Genomic DNA, 22,486 nt, shown 5'->3' with positions numbered 1-22,486 from the left:
GAAATTTGTACAACAAGGTTCATAGCAGTGTCTATACAATGGAATATTATTTGGCAATAAAAAGGAATGAAGTACTGATGTGTGCTATAACAGGGATGAACCTTGAAAACATTATGGTCAGTGAAAGAAGCGAGTCACAAAAAAACACATATTATGTGATCTTATTTATATGAAATGTCCAAAATAAGCAAACCTATATAGACAGGAAATAAATTAGTGGTTACCTAGAACTGGAGGATCGGGGAGGAGAGTGAGAAGTAACAGCTAATGGGTACACGGTTTCCTATAGAGGAGACAAAAATATTTTAAAATTAGGTTGTGGGAGTGGTTGCAAAACCCTGTAAATATACTAAAAAACATTCAGTTGTACATTTTAAATGGGTGAATTATGTAGTATGTGAAGTACATCTCAATAAATCTGTTTTAAATAAAGAATCTCCTGGCTCCGTCAGCTACTGGTTGTGATGTGGATGACGAGGGCAAGAGGGTGATGATAACACAAACTAAACAGACCCAACCCTGTGTACTCAGGTCTCTTTCCAGAAAAGGGGCAATCATGATGAGGTTGGAAGCAACCCTGAGAGGTATCTTCTGCATTAAGAGTTTCCACGTTAAAGAAAGAAATGAATGACAAATCCTGAAACCTTGGGAGTTAGGCATGATCTTTTGCAAGTGCTCAAAGCTATTATCATCATCACTCACAGAAGATGATATTTGTATTTGCTTTAAACCATGACATGGCTTAGAAATAGTTGAATTTTCCATATCCTCTACCTAAATGCAATTCTAATTATTACTTGGTTGCCCATATAAATCCAAAGTAAAGCTATGGAGTTTCCTTTCCCTTACATCAGTATAATACAAATAAATGTAAATAATTGTGATACGTGGTTTACCTAGTATTTTGATAAGCACCTAAAAGTAAACATTGAAAATAGTTGTTAGTTATGCAAGTTTGAGCAGGTTTTTGCCTAAAGGAAGGCTATAGGTGTTTAAGTGTAGGAATGGTTGAATCAAAGCAGATTACTACCCCAACTATGCTGATTTCCTTATATTTAGTGGTACTCAATTTTAACTATCCTATTTCATGTAAGTGTTCATTACAAATGGTCTCAGATTAGTTTTGGATATAAGTGGCAATAAAATATAAACAATTAGATGAAAATAATATATAGGGCCTCAGTAAATGAATGAATGAGTCAAAGTTCACTCCAGATAGAAAGAGGTACTGGATGAAGATGACATTCCTTAATATGTGAATGGAATTTTTCAGAGGAAGATCTGTGAGGTACATAGGATGACAATAAAAACTCTGTTAACCCAATGATTTAGAGAAAAAAATGTAGAACTTTTTAATAACTTTTTTTAGTAGGCCAGTGGTGACATTAGAAGAACGCATTTTTAGGCTAGGTCAGAGTTGCAAGACATTGAGATGTGCATGAAATGCTCTCTTCTCAACTTAAATAATTCCATCTGAGGTACCTTAAGGCAGGGAATTCCACTGGGACGCAAGAACTGGATTTACTTCCCTATTTCTGGATTTCTTCCCCACAATTGCCTAGAAGTAATAAGAAATTGTTGAGAATGTCTTCCAGCACTTCTTAATAAAGATGCTCTCTGGATTTCCTCCATTTGACAAATAGGTTCCAGAATACAGCTGTGAGCAAGGACACCATTTTTGCTCTCCAGGTAACCCATGCACCCACTTTTGACATCTAACTCATGCCTATGTTTTTACTTCCTGGGCAGTTTTCTGCAGTTGGAAGCAAGAGAGAGATACAGCAGAAGGGGAAGTCAGCAAGATTGCAGTGTGAGAAGGACTTGACACACGTTGCTGGCTTTGAGATGGAAAGGCCCAAGTGCAAGGACCAGAGTGACATCTAGGAGTAAAGACAAGTCCCCCAGCTTGCAGCAAGCCAGGAGACAGGGACCTCAGACCTACAACCGTAAGGAACTGGATTCTGCCAACGACCTGATTGAACTTGGAAATGGAGTCTTCCCAGAGCCTCTTCAACTTGCCAATCTTTTTCTTTTCTCCCCAAATCCCCCCCCAGTAGATAGTTGTATACTTTTAGTTGTGGGTCCTTCTAGTTGTGGCATTTGGGCTGCCGCCTCAACATGGCCTGATGAGTGGTGCCATGTCTGCACCCAGGATCCAAAGTGGCGAAACCCTGGGCCACTGAAGCAGAGCATGCAAACTTAACCACTCGGCCACGGGGCCGACCCCCACCAGAGCCTCTTAATAAGAGCCCAGCCAACACCTTGATTTCCAAGAAACCTGGAGCAGAGAACCCAGCTGAGCCCATCCAGACTTCTGATCTACACAACTGTGAGACATAAATTGTGATTTAATCATGTCATGTAGCCTTAGATGCCATACATAAACTGATTCCTCCCAGCCTCAACCTTTCTCTTGAACTCCACACTCAAATATCCAGGGATTAGGACATGGACATCTTTGGGGGGCCATTATTCTGTCTACCACAGCCACCTTGGTATAAATTACAATTATCCCTCACCTAGATTATTCCAGTAGTCTTCAAGTGAGTTTCTCTGCTTCCACCCTTGCTTCCCCATGCCCACTCTACTACAATTCTCCCAAAGAAACAAGAATACTCCACTGAAAATTTAAGTATGTGATCCCTCAGCTGAAAATCTCCAATGGCTTCCCATCTCACTCAGAATAAAGCCAAAGTCCTCGACAAGGCCTCGAGGGGCTATCTCATTCTACTCAATGTCCCCATTTTCCCCCTTATTCACTCAGCTCTAGCCACACTAGCCTACTTGCTGTTCTCAGTCAGGCACACCACCCCACACACACACAAAAATAGAAATTTGCATTTCTGGTTCCTTCTGCCTGGAATGCCTTTCCCTCAGATATCCATCAGGTTTATTCCCTCACTTCTTTAGGTCTCTTCTCAAATGTCACTTTATCAGAAAGGTCTTCCCTGACCAGACTGCCCTATCTTAGCATCAGCTGCTCCTGATATTCTCCATCTGCTAAGGATTGAATGTTCGTGCCCCCCCCACCCCCCCACCTCAAATCCATATGCTGAAGCCACACCACAGCCCCCAGTGTGATGGTATTTGGAACTGGGGCCTTTGGGACGTAATTAGGTTTAGATGAGGTCATGAGAGCAGAGCCCTCAGGATGGAATCAGTGCCCTGATAAGAAGAGGACAGAGCCCTCTCTCTCTCTCTGCCAAGTGAGGATACAGCAAGAAGGCGGCCATCTGCAAACCAGGAAGATAGTCCTCATCACAACTGACCGTGCTGGCACCTGAACTTGGACATCCCAGTGTCCAGAACTATGAGAAAAAAAAGCCTTGTTTAATCCACCAGTCTGTGGTGTTTGTTATAGCTGCCCAAGCTGAATAAGACACTATTCTTACTCTTCTTCGTTTTCTTCATAGTACTTATATATTTATGTGTTAAGCATTTATCTCTTCCCAGGCGAAAGTAAGATCTATGAGGGCAGAGTCTTTGTGTTTTGTGCTTTCGCTGTTTTCTTAGTATCTGTATTACTGAGTTTCTCAATAACATTCAATAAATATCTGCTGAATGAATGAATGAATTTAATTTTTTAACTCATCTACTGCTAACCAATGCAAAGTTGGTACTTTGTGCCATTAGTTCACAGGAGAGCTTTTTTCTCCCAGAAATGGAAGATACTTAAGCAGTTAGAGTTGCCAATGGCTAACAAGATAATTATAGGTCTATAATCTTAAAGGCAGTAAGAACTGTAACTTTTTAAAAGTCCAGGCATAAGACAAATAGAAGAAAACACATAATTTTTTTTACCTTTTGGTCACTGAAGCTAACGCATTCTGAAAATACCAATTGAGGAGTGAAGAGGAAAAGAACTTTTGACAAGAGGGTTGTTTCTCGGGACAAGTTAAAGATTTTTGTTTTGTTCTTTTTGTTTGTTTGTTTTTTCTGATCCTGAACTGCAGTAACTAACCTTGACCTGGTAAAAAAAAAAAAAATCTGGACCGTCCAGTGGATTTTTTTAGTCCATTTGTTAGACATAATATGAGGAAATGTGGTCTATTTTATCACTGTTTTTGGTTTCTAAATGGCTATTTAAATACAGATAACAGTACACATGACAAACTGGAGGAGCAGGTTCTGCCACCCTGCTCAGCTCTGCTGTTACCTGATATCTCCACTCAGACGGCAGAACCAGCAATGGGGTGTAACAGGCTGGAAACCTGCCCAAGCTGAGCCCCCAAATGCAAGGAGCAGCCCTCATGTTGAGAACTGTGGAGATCCAGACAAATCACTACTACATGCTACTCACACAATTTCACAAAAGAGTAGAAAAAGGAACCCCAGACAGAAGGGAACAGAAGAAAAGTTGAAGTGAAGGCACTATATAACACGTAAGGGTTTCTTAGAAGATCAAGCCAAGAAATATAAAACATGAATGTGCACCCCAGTTTTATCCACGGAATTCAAATAGGTAATTTTACCTTTACCAAGATTTCCACATTTGGTTTCTGGCAAAAAAATTATGAAGGCTCTTTCTCATGTGAGATATCCCATTTTCTTAAAACAACTGTTTCTTATTAACAAAGTTTGCTTTTTGCGTGGTTATTCTGTTTAGACAAATAAAACTGTATTATAATTTATATAAACATTTACCACAAATCTTACCAAATTGTATGAATAATCATTACAAACAAACACGTTTAGCACCTGTTCAGTCGATTGCCCATTGCCTCGGAGAATTTGCATTTTTCTTTAGTTTATGGCCTGCCCTAAGGCAAGTGTTTAAGCTGCTTCTCCTAATTTTTTTTTCTGGCAGCTAGAATTAAAGTTTTCAATAGTAACAAAATTAAATGTCCTCCCAGGACCAGGGGAAGGTGAGTGATGTGTTGAAACTTCACCCAGAGACCTGGCTTCCGGGCCTACAACCCTTAAATGTCTAGTGAGAGCCACTGGAAGGTTCCAGTAATGCTAATTGTAGAAAATTACTTAACCTCTTAGAGCCACCTTTTCCTTTTTATAAAAGTAGGGCATTATATAACTATAAAATAGATAAGTGGTTTGTAAGTCCCTTCCAGCTCTTAAAAGTACATAATTCAAAATAAATACTTTTAAAATTGACTGTGATATATGTGTGTGTATAAGTATACATATACATACACAAACACACACACACACGCGCGCGCGCGCACTGTTTTGCTGTGAAAAGGGGAGGGACTATTCAACATTTCGTACCAGAACTTTACAGTGCATCAGTGTCAAGACATCTCTGTTCCTGAAAAAAGTAAGTTTCAGGGTGGCATCCCACCTGCAGGGGGAGTTCTGAGAAGCCAAGTTCAGGAAACAATTCCAGCTACTCCCGCTTGGCTTCCAGGCGCTTCAGTCAGGATACAGGGCAGTGTTTTGGAGCCCAGCTCAACTGGGGACCCAGCGGAATTTGTAACCCCCGTTGGCTGTCCGGATGGTAAAGGCATTGCCCTGAGGGAAAGCGAGGGTGCGGATGGTGCTATGGCTGCGGATGGGGGTGCTGAAGGAGGCGCCCTCCTCCAGCTCACTGTGGCTCAGGTTCAGCGCGCTCCGGCTGCAGTCTGTGCGCAGCCCCCGGAAGGCGCCGTGCAGGTTCCCGGGCCTGCCGTCCGTGCTCCCGGGCTCCGGCTGCAGCCGAAGCCGCTTGGGATCGCGGCTCTGCAGCGCTTCATCGCAGCGCTCGGAAATCTCCCTCAGGATGGCGTCCACTTCCGTGCAATCCTGCCCCGCAGCGCTGAACAACTCCTCCAGGCTCCTTTTGGCGGTCGCCTTGAGCAGGAAGGGCTCTGCTGCCGCCCCGCAATCCCGGGATTGCGTGATCATCAGTTTCTACAAAAGATGGGGAGGAGCGCCGCCCTGGGGCCAGCTGGACTCGCCTTGTGCGGAGCGTGCAAAGCGGACCTGGGCGACTGGGAGGACTGAGGCGCCCCCGGCAAGTGGCTCAGCGAGCTCCCAGCGGTCCTCTCCGTTCCCCGACCCCTGCCGGGTCCCAACACTGGGAGCAGGGTAGGGGGTGCACAGGAATACTTCCGACTTTGTGCAGTGTCCCACGTGGCCGCGCCCCACTTACATCCAGCACTGAGGCCAGGTGCCGGGTGCGACTGGCGAGTTCCCTCAGTTGTACGTTCCGCTCCTTGAGCGAGGCGATCTCCTCCTGTTTCTGGGTCAGCGTCACGTGCAGCTACAGGAGGAAACCCAAACATTCAGAGATAGGCCACCGTGCTCGGTCTCGTCTGCATACTCTGCATGAATTAAACCCAGATCCTAATGTCTAATCAGGAACAGGGGACCCGAGGGCATTCACACTGCTGAGAATAATAGTCAATTTTCTTTTCTTTTCTTTTTACCAAGCACTTAGACAAATGTTTCTCAATTAAACCTCAGTGTAGCATGGTGGTGAAGAGTACTGACTTGGGCAACAGGCAGATCTAGATTCTGCCTCTGAAGTTCAACTTTCCTACACCTCAGTTTCTTTATCCGCAAAAAAAAAAAAAAAAAAAAAAAAATGGAGCTAGTAAGAGTATCTCTATCTCAGTGGTTGTATTAAATGAGAAGAGAAAGTAAATTGGTAAGCACAATACCAGGCAAATAGAAAATTTTCAATAAATATTCGTAGCCCTATTAAAAATCTAAGGGGGGGTAGGATCCTTCCCACTTAGTGAAGTTGGAAACTGAGGTAGAGCTGCTGGAGCAACAGCAGCTACAGGAACCACTCGGCCCACTGGTTCTGAGGTCCATAAGGACACGTTCCCGCTCCTGCAACCCCCGCTTCCACCCTGTCTCCGCCCCAGGAGTCCTGGCCGCCAGCCCAGGGTCCCTACTTGGTTATTCTCAACGAGCGCGTCCCCCAACGCCCTCTGGTTCTGGTCGGCCACCTCCTTCCAGTACTGCTCTGGCGGAGGCACGTCCGGAGGGCGCAGCGGCGGTGACTGCAGGGCCCGTGGGTCCAGCGGCGGGGAGAGACAGGACCCGAAGGGCAATACGTCGCAAGGAGAGAAGGGGAAGTTTCCGCCGGCCAGGGGAGGCGACATCAAAGAGGATGAGTCTGAGGAAGAGCGGGAGTTGGGTTTACAGCCTCAGACTCATGCCCAGCTAGCTACAGGGACAATGCCACGCCGGGCGTAGGGTTTATGTGGAGACTTTTCTTTATTAAGTAAAGCACCCCTCACTCTGCAAACCCTACAATTCCCAAGCCCTTCTTAATATCCTGTACGAACACAGCAGTCGCTCAATATATGCCTGTTGAGGTGATCTGAACTGAATCTCCACGGTGGCCAGGGCAAACTGTCCGAAGTCACACACGCCCGCTGCTCTGCACACTCCTATCGCTCAGCCTCTCCCCGACCACATCACAGCGCAGGCTTCCCTCCCCCAGAACTCATACTGACCAACTGAGAGAGCCATATAGATCCAGTAATTCATCTCCATTAGGAAGGGTGGGGGTCTCCTAAACATGGAAGAATCTGACCCTTTGATAAATTGCTGGGTTTACCACCTTCACGACCACGAAATCTGCACTAGTCTGATTTGGGGGGTAGGGGACAACCCCGCAGTTATCTAACTGCAAGGAGACTGGCCTTGCCTGCAATGAGATCGTCCACGGTGTCTCTGAAATCTTGCAGGTCAAAGTCCGCTGGGGTTTGCAGGGAATGGTTCTGAAATAAACCAGAGGCGTAATCTAGTTAACGTCGAGTCTGGCAGGCCTGCAACACTTCCTAGATCGACAGTTGTCCTCCCCGGGTTCCGGGGCGGGTCTGCACGCACTCGCTGTTCGCACCCGAACCGCATACCTGAAAGTCAAAACCCCATCCGAGACACGGAAGACACATGGCTTGCACTGCCATGGTGGGGAGCGGGACGCACAAAGCGGGAATAGGCTCCGCGAGGACCCAGCAGCACTCCGAAACTGTGCGCCTGTGGCCGGCGTCTGGCCTTCCGCGCGCAGGGCAGCGGCCCCGCGCCCAGCCTCGGACGGCAGGCACAGTCCCTGAGCCGACTCACTGGCCAGCCACCAGCCAACCAGCTGCCTCCGTGCGGCCCGGCGCGGTCCTCGTGCGCCCGCTGGACCTCGGCGCCGACTTACCTCCGACTGGCCTAGGAGCCACCACTCTAAGAGTAGGAAGCTGGGCGTGCGAACACTCTTTTTCTTCCCAAGATCCTACAGCGTGCAAAGTCATCCAAAGCAGTAATTCGAGGCCATATATCCCGCCAAGGCTCAGTCACAACTAAACCACCCCCTCCCCATAAAGGAAGGGAAAAGGTAGACTATGATGAGAGGCCAGGGATGCTATGGAAAGTGCCTGTGTTCATCACGCAGGCGTGGCCCCTATTGCTCTTCCTTTTCTTAAAAAAGTCGGAGTTGACTTTTCCTGTACAGTGTGACGCGCCTCCAGCATCTCGCACTGGACACTCTCCCGGGTTCCCGCAACGTGCCTGGGTGCCTGCGGCGGAAGGAGACAGTAAAGGGCTGGCGGTCCAAGAACCTTCTTATTCCCTTAATTCATGGCCATTCAGAGTTGCCAAAACTCTTTTACGTAGAGTCTTTTCTGTCAATTCTCGCAGCAATGTGGAAAGCAGGCAGGGCCCAGGAAGTGACTCCTCCTCTGATGGAGAATCTGAAGCTCAGAGAAATTGGGTTGCCCAGAGTTTACCTAGCTCTGAAATGGTGGAATTGCGGCTCCTGCCCCAGAATGCTCGTGCCTATTTCAGTTCTCTTTCCTCTATACCTCATTGCCTCTAGCTTTTCTCTCTCTTTTAGGAAAGCCTGGCTTCCAACGAAGAGAGCACTGGGAAGGGGAAAGAAGTCTCTCCAGGGGCATGGTGTGAGGGATGGATCAAATAAACCCATATCTAGTCTACTGATTCCACTATTATTGATTTATTCCTTAGTGTTAATCATACTCTTCTCCCAAAAGCCCTTCTTTACTATTCAAATATTTCTGAGGAGAGGAACTTATTCTGACCCTAACTTCAAAGACTGGACAAGCATCAGTTCTCCTCAGGGGGGAGAGTTGCAATCAGGGAGGCCTCTAGCACCAGTTGGAAACTGAGGCTATAAGGGGAAAGGAGCTTAGAAAGAAAGGACTGAAAGGCCCAGATAAATCCTGAAGCAAAAGTTCTGCCCTGGTTAAAGGAGTCAGAAACGAACTCATTTCCCAAGGGCTGAAAAGTTTCCCTCTCAGTAGAGATTGAAGAAACACCCTTACCATGAGGAGACTGGAGGCCAATTCAGGAACTGGGGCCCAGGAGATGTTTCCTCCTATGCTACCCCAGGTCTTGGCCCATTCTGGACCTCAAACACTTCTCGAGCATTCCTCTCTCTGTTCACCTTCCCCAGCAGGAAGAAGGCTGGGAAATGTTATCTGAGTGTGCACTGGCCAGGGGTCCTTCCAGGGCATTTCCCCCCAAGGGTCCCTCTCCCTCTGCACCAACCATCTTCCCCAGGAAACACCCTGGACCTCTTGGGCTATCTGGTGTGAGCTCTGTCCTGGAAACTTTGAATCCTACCTTCCCAGTTAGATCCATATCTGGCATTTCTTCAACTATAACAGTAGCCAAAAAAGAAAATAAGACTAACACAGAACCTGATGTCCAGTTTAAGTTCTGCATACTTAAGCAAAATTCAGCAAGAGCCTGCTTGATTTTTCTTACTTGCAAAACAAACATGTTGGAGTAAGGGAGTGATATAGGCCTCTGGGTCAACTGAAAGATGCTCAGGCACTGTCTTTCCCCTATTTGAGCATCCAGACCTAAAAAGAATAGAATGGCCTCTGCAGGGCAATGCCCACTTTCACTTTTTGACCTAACCATCTTTGCTGTCAGTGTCCAGCTACACTCCATCCCAATTCTAAGAGGCCCTTAGAGGAGGTCTGGGAAGCCTTGCTCCATCACCAACCCCAATTCTGGGAGGTGGTCGTATCTTCAGAAGAGTTCTGTGCTGGGCCTGTCCCCAGGGACCTCATGTCCCCAGCACCTGCTGCGAAGAAACTGGCAGTCTTCCTGTAGGCTGCATCTGGCTAAGACCTCCTGTCCTCTGGGCACTTCATATCCCACGGATGAGCCAGGCTTCTGGCCTCCCAGACACCAGTGCTGGAGGCTCCATCCTCTGCTGAGGAGTATCAGCTCTGGCAAGTGGTAGAAGTGGGGTGGAATCAAGAAGGTAGGTTTTTTTGGAAAATAAAAAAGTCAAAAGCCTCTTTGCCCCGTAAAAGTAAATGACAGGAGGCTTTGAAGAGGAAGAAAAGCATGTTTTAAAAGTGCCCAACTGCTGAAGGACCATCCCTAAAGAGAGAAACGTTTTCTGTCAGATTTCTTCCAGAATCCTTTGTCCCTCTTTCGGCATCCCCCTAAACGTAAACTCTTCTTTTACAGTCTTGATAGAAAAATTATCCTATCTCCACATTCCTTAGATACCAGGGAATGAGAGCTGTTAGTGAAAGGCCAGGAAGGGGATGTTGGGCGCACAGACAGGACACGTATTAGGTACCCAGCGCGCAACTTTGCACCCACCTACCCGCCCGTTCCCACAGTGCGCAATCTCCACGTTGCTTTGTCGCAGCTCCAGGGTATAGTTGGGGAGGGGATGGGGAGACCCATCTGGCAGGGTAGCCCTCCAGGTGAATCCCCCTGTCCTGAGTAGGCCAGAACAGCTCTGGGAATGAGGCCTTCGTAACATACTAGGAGGGAAGAAGAAGTTCTGATCCCGGAGGCTCAGATTCCGGCACGATGTCTCCCCTCAGTATCCAGACGTGCTTGCGCTCCCCACCCGAGACGAGCCCTTGCGGAAAAGAAACCATGACTCCGGAGTTGGAGTTTGTGCTACCGGAGGTCGCGAGGCTCCACGAGGAAGGGGAGGTACCTGCGAGGTGGCCGAGTCACCACCAGGCGGCGCGTCGGACCCGAGCAGCGAGGAGCAGTCGGCGAGGTCCTGCAGGTCTATGGTGGTGAGGGCTGCGCAGGAAGAACCGGAGATACGCGCCCCTCAAAGCCTGAGCCTCCCCGCAAGGGCTCGCCGCTAGCATCCCCGCCAGGATGTCAGAGCCAGGGCAGCCGCGCGCGCCCCCCGCCCCCCACCCGCCGCGGGGAACCCCAGGGGTCTCGCGGGGACCATCGTGCTCACCTGGCAGCGCAGCGGGCTCCGCGTCGCGGGGATCCTCATACACCAACACCGTGCTGCCGCCGCTGCAGCCAGGAAAGAGCTTCCGCGGAGAGGCGAACTAGCCGGGCACAGAAACGGTGAGCGCGGGTCAGCCCTCGGGGCCAGGAGCGTGCGGACCCCACCCGGCTCCGGCCTCGGCCCACGGCCCCACCTTCCTCTCTAGCTTCTCAGGTTTGCCGAAGGGCCGGCCCCGCAGCTCCAGCATCCTGTTGGGACAGATGCTATCGAAGGCCCGGCGTCCCGTCGCGGCGCCCCCGCCTGCCTGCATCCTGTCTCCCCACGCCGACTGCTCGGAGTCGGAGGCCAGGCTGCGATAGCGACCCACACCCTGCGCTCTGCCCGGAGCCTGCAGGCTCAGAAGCCGGCCGGAGGTCGGGGAAGGCGCGTGGCCGGGGTGGAGCTAAGGGACGGCTGTGGAAGTGCGGAAGGAGGGCCAAGTGGAGAGGGAAGACCGCTGCGCGGGAGGGGCGGCTCGCGCCTGAGCGCCAGAGGTGGCGCCTTCAGCACCGGACAATCTGCGCTCGGGCGGAGGCGTTAAACCCAACCTGGCAACGCGGCTTCCCCCGGGAACCGCGAGCGCGGGGCCCCGGCCCGCGAACGCCCTTTTGGCGAGGGTTGGCGCCCCCGCCTCCAGGCCGCGCCAGAGGAAGGGAGTGAAGGAGGGGCGGACGAGCCCTACCGGTCCCTAACACTGCGTGCCGCCTTCCCGTTTATGGACAGTGGGGATGGAAAAGTTAACGATTCTTATTTTCTTCCAATCCAGCCACAAGCCACGAAATAAACGTGGAGAGACGCTCGCCAAAGCCAGACTCCCGCATTTTCCCTGTCCTGTAGGATTTGGTGGGGATGTAGAATTCCAGCAAGGAATTCCCAGAACAGCCCCAAGATTACAGAAGCCCCTTCCCCCAGTGCTGGGGTGCACCCTTGGTCTTGACTCCCCGACTTCCACTTGGTCCCTTTGGCCTGATGCTAAGAGACCCGCCCTTAACCCCTAGTCCCGCACTTTCCCGGGCAGCAGCGCGTAAGCATAGCCTTTAAAAGAGGGTCAATTAAGAAAGAAAACGTGACCTCTACCAACTCTCCTCCAGTTTCTGAAAATGCCACAAATGGACAGTCCCAAATCCTCTAAAACCCAGGTCTCTGTCTCCCCTGGAGCCCTCAGCTGCCCACTGCAGCATTTGTACAGCCGGCCTCACTTGCTCTGCCGCAGTCTTGGCTGCCCTTCCCAAGCCCGAAGCCTCTCCCAGGAAGGGGCGTCTCCAGACCCTTGAGTAAGGGGGCCCCTCTCAGGACTACTCTTATATCCATCCAATCTGAACAATCATCTGAAATTGGAATCTTTGTGACCTCCTGTTGGGCACATTGTTTGTTCCTTATACCTAGTAGTAGTAGTGAAAGATCCTCTTTAAAGTGTCGTGATCCTCTTTTATTCACACCTATTATCTGGGTTAATAAACAAGATACCCCTAGCGGCGATGGAGAGTAACTCAATGGTAGAGCTAGGATAGACTTAGAGACTCTCTGACCCATCTGTAGATGCCGGAACCCAGTTGCCGACAGGGCAGCCAGCTAGAGTTGGTGTGGTATCGCTGATGGTGAGGAGCTCTGGCTTTTCCATCAGAGTGCCTGAGGATCTGAACCAGATCAGTGAGCCCTAGTTCTTTAGGAAAAACATAACATGACTTCAATAGAGTTGCTGTAAAGATGAGATTATTTATGTAATGTGACTGGTGCTTGGTGTGGATAAATTAATGTTGTTGTTGTTGTTGTTGTTTTAAGGAGCCTTTTCAGCTGCACCTCCAGCCTCCCACAGCCTCTTCCTGGCTCTGTCTCCTGCTTCCTCTGATTCTTAAGTAGGCTAGCCACTGGCCTAGAGCCCTTGTCCTCCACACCCATCTTTACCGATTTTGCAGTCTGTCAAAGGAGTAGGGGAGCTCTTAGCTGAGTTTTTGGGGAGATCTCTACCCATGGAGACCATCACCGATTTTCCCGAACAGGCCCATTTTTCATCAATGAGTTCCAAATTGGGGTAGAAAAGTATAGGCATTGTACATAAAAATGTACAATAGATTATCTGTGGCAACAGGAGCTGGAATAGCATGATTATGTGACTCCTAGTCTGGATGACTCTAGAACCATATCACCCATATCGACCTTGGCTGAGTGATGGGGTAAATGGTGGTGAAGACAATTCCTCCCAAAGTCCCTCTTTTTGCAGAAGGGCAAGTCGCTGCTGCCCTCCACCCCCAACAGCCAGTCTGAGGGCTCCAGATGTATTGGGACTTGGGACAGATATGACTTTTCTCCTGCTCCTCTTCACCATTGCAGACCAGCTTCTTCTCAAATAGCTTGGGGATCATCACTTCCCTCTACCTGAGCCGAGGAGGAGAAAGTTCCTGGAGCGCTTGGCATATCAACATATCAGGAGCCCAGGGTTAGGTGCTCCTGGCACTGGAGAGTACTTGGACCATGTACGTGAAGAAAAGTGCAGGGAAGATTCTTTAAATTTGCTTTGAGTTTGTTTGCTTTTTATTTGTGAGAATTTGTCATACATTTGGATTTATCCTAAATAGAGTTAGAGAACATGACTTTTTTCCCCAAAAACTTTTTTCAACCGTACAGAAAATTTGAAAAAAAAAAACAGTACAATGAACAACAGTATGTTCACCTCCAAGTGTTAACATTTTCCTATATCTGCTTTATTTCTATTTCCTTCCCCAAGTTTTTTTCTGTGTACCCACCCCCCATCATTGTGCAGGCTGCCGCCAGCCTTCATCTCTTGAAAATGTGCTATGTGCTGGGACCTGTGCTGGACGATTTGTGTGGAACATCTCATTAAATCCATACCTCAGCCCTACCAAACAAGTGCTACTGTTCTACCATTTTTACAGAAGAGATTTAGGCATAGAAATAACACTTGCTTAAGGTCACTCAGCCAATTGACTCCAGAGCCTACTTGTTTAATCACTGCTTGATACTACACCTCACACTCTCATTCGGGCTTCGCAACAGCCCTGGTATCAATTGTTGGGCTCAGAGAGGTTAAGAAACTTGCTGGAGGTGACAAAGCTGAGATCCAGGACCTACAGCAGATTCACCACAGTGAGAATGAAGATGATGAGACGGCTGTGGAGTCACAGCTCCAGCAAGCCTGTCTCATTTCTTAGTTTTCCCATCTTGTAAAATGACTTCAACATGACTGGAGGGGGGGACCGTGCTGGCTCTCCAGATATGTTCTCTGTAGTCCCTATTGAATGGATGGCACTGAGTAGATTTGTCCCATACATACCTCAGGAAGAGGGGTTTTTGAGCATTTCCAGAAACCTGTAAGTGCGGGAAGTTGAACAGTGTGGCTAAGGGTGGCACTCTGGATTCTGATCACCTGCCTTCAAATCCTGGCTGCTCCACTGTTGTTTAACCTCTCTGTGGTCCAGTGTCCTTCTCTGGAGAATGGGAAAATAGACTGCTTCATAGAATTGTTGGGGGATTGAAGTAATGAATATTGAACACAGTGCCTGGTACTTGTAAGCACCCAATGATAGCCATGATTACTATCATACCATTGTTACCCCGGACTCACATGTAGCAGGTGTTAAGACTTGCATGAAACATTGAACAGTGTGATTGCAGGGTAAATTGACTCCACTTGTAATGGCCATAACTGCCTGCAAAGCCTTCGCTGCCAGCATCTGTTAGCTGTTGTAGTAGTTCTTGCTTCCTTCTAGTTAGTGTGTGCTTCCCAAAGCTTCCCAGCTGGCCATCATCCACATCCATATGTGCTCCCTGACGACTCTAGACAACATGGAGTGCTGTGGGTTCTATTAGGCCTCACACCCTACTGTGCCCCTTAGACCTTTGGAAGTGAGCAGTCCTCAGCCTCCTGACAAGAGGGTCGCGGGATACAGGCCTACAAGTGCCCCTGACTCATCTTGTAATTGAAATCTCCGGGGACCTGGTGTTCCCACAGAGATGCCAACTACAGACCTGGAGGGAGAGAGGACCCCTGCTCATTACTACCTGACTGTTCCCAGGGTTGCCTTCACCTTCCCTCTCTGGGGAGAAACGTGGAACAGCAGCACGCAGACAAACCAGGACAGATAGCCTGTTTATTGGAGAAAGACTCGGCTCTCTCGTGTGCTTTCCAGCAAAATAAATAAACGACCAGACGCTACTATCGTACACTATATACAACATGCATGATGACCTGGTGACCAGGTGGGAGCCCTGAACACCTCTCTGTGGGCCAATACGGCACTTTCAAAGCAATGGGAGCAGTCCAGCAACAGGGCCAGCAGGGGATAAAAGGAGACCAAGAGTCTACTTTATTTCAAGCTCGGGGATAGGCTGCACTTCTCGCAGATCTGGAGGGGAAGCATGTGAGCCAGGGAGGTTCCGTTTATGGCCACCAGTAGCTGCAGCTTGCTCAGGCAGTCCTGCAGCGCCGCCTCAGGGTGCCCGCCCAGGCGCAAGTTCACCGGGCGCGGGAGCTGCAGCATACGGTCAGCCAGCGCCAGACAACAGATGGCCAGCAGGGAGGGGGTGTAGCTAGTGAAGGCATAGTCGGCCAGGCTCAGCTCCGCCACCCCACGAGCCAGGGCTTGCGCCTCCAGAGCTTCAGAGACCTCGGCCTGCCCGGCCTCCACGCGGGCATGTGTGAAATGCTCCAGGAAGAAGCTGATGGTTGGCGCGCCCAGGCTGAAGTGCAGCTTGTGCAGCACGATGCACTCGAGGTTGCAGAGCTGCTGCCGGGAGAAGGCGCCGCAGCACAGGGCCAGGAGCTGCTTCACCCGCGGCGGGTGCACCTCCACCTGCAACACAGGGGCGCTCAGGCCCGTCTGAGCCGTGCATCCCGAGTCGGAGGCCCGCCCCAGTCTTAAACCCGGGAGAAACCAGGAATTCTTACCCCCACTTACTCCCCCCCAATCCCTTCCAACGAGACAGCTGGGGCTTCGCCTCTCCATTACTTCCACTTTAATCACCTGGAGTGTACTTCCAGAGCAGTTTCTCTAACTACTGTCCAGCTAAAAAAAAACTTTGAGAAATTCTGAAGGGTTTTTTTCCCGGAGACTGGAATAGTAGGGCTGCAAAGGGCTGTTGGGACTTACTTTGGGGCCGACTTCAGCCTATTTCTTTGGGTGCGGGATGAAAGGATTATTAGTTTGCGGAGGAACTGTGAAGTTAAGACAGTGGGATGTATAAATTTGCAAACGTCCACCTAAACGACTTCAGGGAATCCAGCACTAAATCGTGTGATCGTGTGCCCTGGACAGCCGGACAGAGAGTGGCTGGGAGTTTGGCTGCCCCCACCCCCCACCCCGCGTGGAGGTACCTGCTTGCAAGCGATGAGCAGGGACGTGACCCCGAGCAGCTGGAAGCAGTCTGCAGCCACAGGCGTGGTGGTAAGGAAGCGATCCAGAGTGTTTACCGTCAGGCACAGCGACTCGAAGGAGAGGCCGAACTGGCGGTGCACGGGGATCAGCCAGCTGAGCAATTTACAGCGGGATTCCGCCGTTACCTGCCAGGAGGAGGGAGGGAGGCGGGCCGGCTGAGCCTAGGGCGGAGAAGGGCTGCGGAAGCGACAGGCCAAGAAGACCCAGGGAGCTTCCTCGGAGGGAGGCAGGAAAAAGGGAAAGAGCTAAATACGCTGGAAACTAGGAAACACTCGGGCAGCGCTGCTGCGGAAAGAGCACGGGCTGGGCTAGGAGCCGGGACGCCTGGATTGGTGGCTGGCCCTGTGCTGAGCGCGTGTACACATTACCTCGTGTAATCCTCTCAGCAATTCGGGAGGGGGAGGGGATCCCCACTTTGCAGATGAAGAAACAATCTCAGGATTGTTAAATAACTTGCCCGGGTTCCGTAGGAGTCCGGACTCGAACCTAGAAACTGTCTTAACTACTTTGCATTCTACTGTGTCCCCACTAACGAGTTTGGAGACTTCGGGCAGGTCACTTAAGCCGTCTAGGCCCCACTTCTCTCCATCTGTAAAATGAGGCCGGTGGCCCGGCCCTCCAAAGCCCCTTCCCGCGCGGGCCGGGGCGCCGCAGAGGGCAGACAGAGCAGAAAAGGAGAGAGCCCGGGAGAGGAAGAAGAGCGGCGGTGGGGAGCTGGCTCTACCAGCGCCTCACTTGTGGCTGCCGCGCCAGCGACTCCCGCGGGTGGAAGTGGCTCTCCCGCGCCTTGCGGAAGGCGTAGCAGCTCTGACCGTAGTCACGGAAGGTCTGTAGATCTAGCTGCACCAACTGCTGGGCAGGGCCAGGTAGGGCGCTGCAGCCACGCGCCGCGGACGCCGCAGGACTGTCTGCGCCGTCCGAGCCGGAGCTGGGGGACTCAAACAGGTCGCGAACGCCAGAGTCTCCCAGGAGCGGGCACGGGTTCAGCGGCTGCAGCGGCTGCTTCCTCCGAAGACGTGGGCGCTTGCTCTTCTTCACTGGGGCACGGAGGTTCTGGGCATTGTCCCGCCTCCCAACCCGGGCGGCGGGGCTCACAGGGCTGGTAAGGCAGGGCGTCACCATGATGCAGCCGGGTGGCCACCCTACTACTGCCCGGCTGCGGCGGGCTGGACGCGCGAGTGCGAAGGGGGCCAGGCCTGATGGGCGCTGAGGCCCTAAGTACTCGGCCTGTGCCTTCCCTCTACCCCACCCCTGGCCTCTCACTGGCTGAGCCCAGAGCGGCACGAGAGCCGCGCTTTCCCGGCTGAGGAACCGCTCCGAGGTGAGCTGCCGGCAGCGCTTATCCTCCGCAATCCGCAAACGGGAGGAGGAGTTACAGCCTGCGCGGCCCGCTCCGTGCGCGTCCCGCGTTCCCCGGGCAACCGAGCCAGGGTCGCGGCGGGAGCTGCGCGCGCGGAATGGAGTGGGGGTGGGGCGGCGGCGGCCGCGAGGCCAGGTGAGCGCCGGATCCAGCCGAGGCTCTCGACCATTCCCGGGAGAAGATTCTCTCGGGGCCCATCTCCCCGTCCTTGGCCAGATCGTCTCGCCACGCGCGAGCATCTTCCATGCGGGCTCGAACCCACGTTGGTAATTTGGCCAAAAGTCCGTTTCCGAGCTCCAAACGAAGGCTCCAGCTAGAATTTTGTCAGCACAAGAGAAATTTTCTTCAGTGACCCATACAAGCAACAATCCTAATTCACTTGCATTTGTGATTTTTGTTTTAGGTGGGTCCCGAGTAGCGAGGATCCCTCCTTCCGCCGGAGGTTCCTCTGCGATGCTGTGTCTCTAGGAGCTGGGGCAGCAGCCCGCCAGGCAGACGGGCAGGCGTTCGTGCTCAAAACAAAACCCAAGACTGCCCCAGGAACCTCAGACAGCAGCTCCGCTGTCCTGTTAGACTTTCGCCCCACTTCCCACCCCAAGCCAAGTCAGCTGGAGCGGTTAAGAACATAACGTTGGAGGATGGCAGTTCTAGCTTTATCAAATTGCTCACAGCCTGTTCTGTTTTAGGTCATTAGCTTTTGACCCTTTGCCCGGAGCGGCCTAACCTTGCTTGGTCATTCCCTGCTTCCTGTTTCTTGCTCCTTCAGACTGGAAGCTTCCTCAGAGGAAGTTCAGCTTCCTCTCACGGAAGCAGCTCACGGAAGTAGAGCTGGAGTGGAGGGCGGTCCAGGCAGGAGAGACTGGACTGGACGTGTCAGCTTCCTCAGGGCACTGCTGCTTTAGTCCTAAACTCCTGTCCTGGTAGAAACTGGAGTCCTTCTCTGGCCTGAGTGAATCTTTCTGAGGGGCTCAGATCCCTTAGGAGAAGGGACATTGGGGGCACAAGTAGCACGTAGTCAGCCTTATAGGCATTTCTCAGTGGCAGAAAGCCCACGCGGCATCCGCCTGATGAACATTTTTCAGAGGTGCTCCAAGAGGTGAGATTACTAGGTGCCAAGAGCAGGTTCAGCCATTCTCGCCTCATTTCAGAAGAAAGCTGACAAATGTATGTAATCAAAGTGAAAATCTTTGTCCCCAGAAATTTAGTGGAGTTTGGGGTGGTGTCTTCTAGAGATGCAGGTAGAAGAAAAGGGAAGGATTTCAGGTTCTGGTCAGTATTACTCCTATTTCCCTGTAACTCTGAGCAAGGTATTTCGTCTCCAGACCTAAATAGTGTCATCTGTAATGAGAGATTAGCTAAGAATCATCTTTATTTCAAAATACAGGTGCCAGGCCTCCCTGTCTCCTCTCAGTCTATTGTTGGGGAACCACTGTGGGAGGAGCAATTAAATCTGTGGAGAGGGGTCAGATATCAGACTTCCTCCTTGAGAGGCTGCCTAGGTGAGGAGGAAGAACCCAGGAATTCTGATTCTTCAAACCCGCCCAGGTAGCCAACGTGGTACAGTGGAAAGAGCACAAAGTCATCTCCTAGGCTCAAAATTGTCGCTCCCATTTATTGATCATTGGGCAAGCTGCTTACCTTCTCTGAGCCTCCATTTCGTCATCTGTTAAATGTGGATTTTAATATTTGCCTCGAGAGTCAAGTGAAATAGATATGAAAGCTCAAAGTCCTTTTTGAATATACAATAGTGGGGTCACCTTAAGGCTCACTGGGGAGTCAACAATATTATCACACTGGAGATATTCTGAAAAGCAGTACCCTCATTTTATCCGCCACCTGTGGACCTGAGGCCAGTGGTACTTTGTTGAAAATGCTTTGCTCTCCCAGGAGTTTGCCTGCAGTAGTTAACTCCCAGCAGGGGGTGCCTGAGCTTTGACTCGATAGATCTATTCCTCAGTATTCGTGGAGGGCCTGCCATGCCAGGTCTAGAACAGTGAGCAAGGCTGCATGGGCCCTGCCCTCCCACAGCTGACGCTCTAGTGGGGGAAACAGAACCACCTGTCACACCTTTTAAATTATTGAAGTGTGGTAAGGGTTATGATAGAGGATCTCCTGAGTGTAAGGTGGACAGACAAAATACAGGACACCCAGCTAAATTCAAAGGTCAGATAAACAACAAATACATTTTTGGTATAAGTATGTCTCAAATATTGCATGGGACGTATTTATACTAAAAAATTATTCATTCTTTATCTGAAATCCAAATATTGCAAGGGGCATACTTATACTAAAAGATTATTTGTTGTTTATCTGACATTCATATTCAGCTGTGCCTCCTAACATCTGGCAGCCCTACCTGGGTGCCATGGGAGCCCATACTAAGAGCAACTGGCCTGCACTGGAAAGGAGTCCCAAAGCAAGCAGTGATTAAGCTGAGACAGACAGACAGGGGTGGAAAGAAAATAAGAGGTGGATTTAAGCAAGAGTATTCCAAGTGTAGGAACAGGCTGTGGGAGGGTCTGGAATCATGGTTCCTGGGACATTCTGGGGCCTACCTGATTCAGAATGGCTGGAACACATAGTTGGAGGGAAGAGAAGAGAAGTCGGGGAGATAATAGCTAGTACTTTATAAAACTTATTATGTGCCAGGTACTGTCTTATGTTCTCTGTGTATAATATATTCGTTTAACCTTCACAACTCTATGAGACAGATTCTATTATTGTCCCCATTTTACAGATAAGAAAACTGAGGTACAGAGAGGAAAAGTAATTTGCCCAGGTTCACACAGATAGTAAATGGCTGAACTAGGAGTCAAACTTAAACCGCCTGGCTCTTTGCACCATGCTTCCCATGCTCTACTGCTTCAACAGCAAGATCATCAGTGCCTTGTAGGCTACATTAAATGTTTAACCTTTACCCAAAGCCATTGAAGAGGGGGGACCAAGGGAGAGAGATGATCTGTCTTTTGTTTTAAGACATTACTCTGGCTGATCTGTGAAAAATGGATTGGAGAGGGCAAGACTCAAGGCCCTTTGGGGACAGTGTTTGTGGTATGAACAACATGGTCCAAGTTAAGGGCTTTTTTTGGTTTTGTTTTGTTTTTTTAATGATTGGCAACTGAGCTAACAGCTGTTGCCAACTTTTTTTTTTCTGCTTTTTTCTCCCCAAAACTCCCCAGTACATAGTTGTATATCTTAGTTGTGGGTCCTTCTAGTTGTGGCATGTGGGACGCCACCTCAGCGTGGCTTGATGAGAGGTGGCCATGGCAAAACTGGTGAAACCCTGGGCCGCCAAAGTGGAGCATGTGAACTTAACCACTCAGCCACGGGGCTGACCCCCAAAGTTAAGGGCTTTTTATCTTCCCTATGAAGAGTCTTTAAAATTAAATTCTGTTTTCTAATCACTCTGGGACCTGGGCCCAATGTACCTTAAAGGCACTAGGTAAGCCTTAAATACTTTAAAAATGTAAAACCTAATTAAACCCAGGCTTCTCTAATGAAAGCTGCTTAGCTACAATTTGACCCTGCTAATTCTTAGGTGTGGTTTATAAAATCTGCAAGAGAGTATTAATATAATGGAACCAAAGTTGTCCTTTTTCCTCCAGTTTGGCACTTCGACTTCTGTCAAAAGCCCCCACTCTCACTCTGCCCCAGGTCTAGGATTGGGATTGAAGTAGGAAGAATGCATTTACTGACAGTACTTTGTTTCAGCAAACAAAGCAAGTGGGTTGCTGCCTAAATGTGGACAACTTTGTTAGCACTTCAAATGATCCTTAAACTCAGTTTTGATGTCACTAAAAATTCTATTTACTTAAGACTCTATTTTCTATTAATATATTTAAGCACCCAAATTGAGAAGTGTTTAAGATACATGAAGTCAGACAAGTTTTGCTGGTATTTAGTAAACAAAGGGCAGAAATTTTTAGCCCATTTTTTAAAGCCAGACGTTTGATTTACACGTCTAAATGTCCACCAGTATCCACACCTGGGTAAAAGGCCATCTCTTTGTTTACCTGCCTTCCTGGTGTTTTGCCAATTACCAGTTCATCAAGGGTTCAGTACACACATTCAAGTGCATTTCTTCTCCCCTCATGCATACATGTTCTTTTTCTCCCAACTCACACCTACTTGTGGCAATCTGCCAGCACAGGTGGTACCCTGTAAGAGCTTCGGCTCTGGAGTCAAAATCCTTGGGTTGGAAGCCCAGCTTTGCAGCACACCAGCTCTGTAAACTTGTGTGAGTTATTCAACCTCTTTATTCTTCCGTTTCCCTAGCTGTTAAAAAAAAGTGGAGTAGTAAGAGTATTCTATAAAATTTTTGTGAGGATTAGATAAGGCATATAATGTGCTCAAATAGTGCTCAATATGAGTTAGCTGCTGCTATAATTATGTTTTTATCTAGCTAAGGTATGTATTTTTGCCAGCCAGGGTGGCTGGGGAAAATACTATCCATCATTCAGTTTGTTGAGAGATATATACGTATAATATATATTATGTCATATATAAAATGCATATCTGACTTACATGTTTATAGTTGTAAGGAGCAAGGAGGCTGCTATTCAT

The 22,486-nt window shown here is 49.6% G+C and overlaps 2 protein-coding genes across 2 annotated transcripts; both read right to left on the bottom strand.

The window, feature by feature from the left end:
* Positions 1-3,044: 3,044 nt before the first annotated feature.
* MCIDAS (multiciliate differentiation and DNA synthesis associated cell cycle protein) lies at positions 3,045-11,827 on the bottom strand. The gene is made up of 7 exons (XM_014860319.3): positions 11,325-11,827; positions 11,135-11,231; positions 10,874-10,965; positions 7,598-7,670; positions 6,837-7,060; positions 6,086-6,196; positions 3,045-5,844 (listed from the first exon to the last, which is right to left on the bottom strand). Exons 1-7 carry the CDS (start codon positions 11,439-11,441, stop codon positions 5,404-5,406), a joined length of 1,155 nt encoding a protein of 384 aa, XP_014715805.1. The 5' UTR covers positions 11,442-11,827; the 3' UTR covers positions 3,045-5,403.
* Positions 11,828-13,570: 1,743 nt separating this feature from the next.
* CCNO (cyclin O) lies at positions 13,571-18,271 on the bottom strand. The gene is made up of 3 exons (XM_014860337.3): positions 17,299-18,271; positions 16,503-16,688; positions 13,571-15,981 (listed from the first exon to the last, which is right to left on the bottom strand). The coding sequence occupies exons 1-3, from the start codon at positions 18,160-18,162 to the stop codon at positions 15,496-15,498; spliced, it is 1,536 nt and encodes a 511-aa protein (XP_014715823.2). The 5' UTR covers positions 18,163-18,271; the 3' UTR covers positions 13,571-15,495.
* Between the last annotated feature and the right edge of the window lie 4,215 nt (positions 18,272-22,486).

The sequence above is a fragment of the Equus asinus genome, chromosome 10 (assembly GCF_041296235.1).
Source record: "Equus asinus isolate D_3611 breed Donkey chromosome 10, EquAss-T2T_v2, whole genome shotgun sequence".
NCBI classification, from domain to species: Eukaryota; Metazoa; Chordata; class Mammalia; order Perissodactyla; family Equidae; genus Equus; species Equus asinus.
This window is presented reverse-complemented; position numbering and strand designations above follow the sequence as displayed.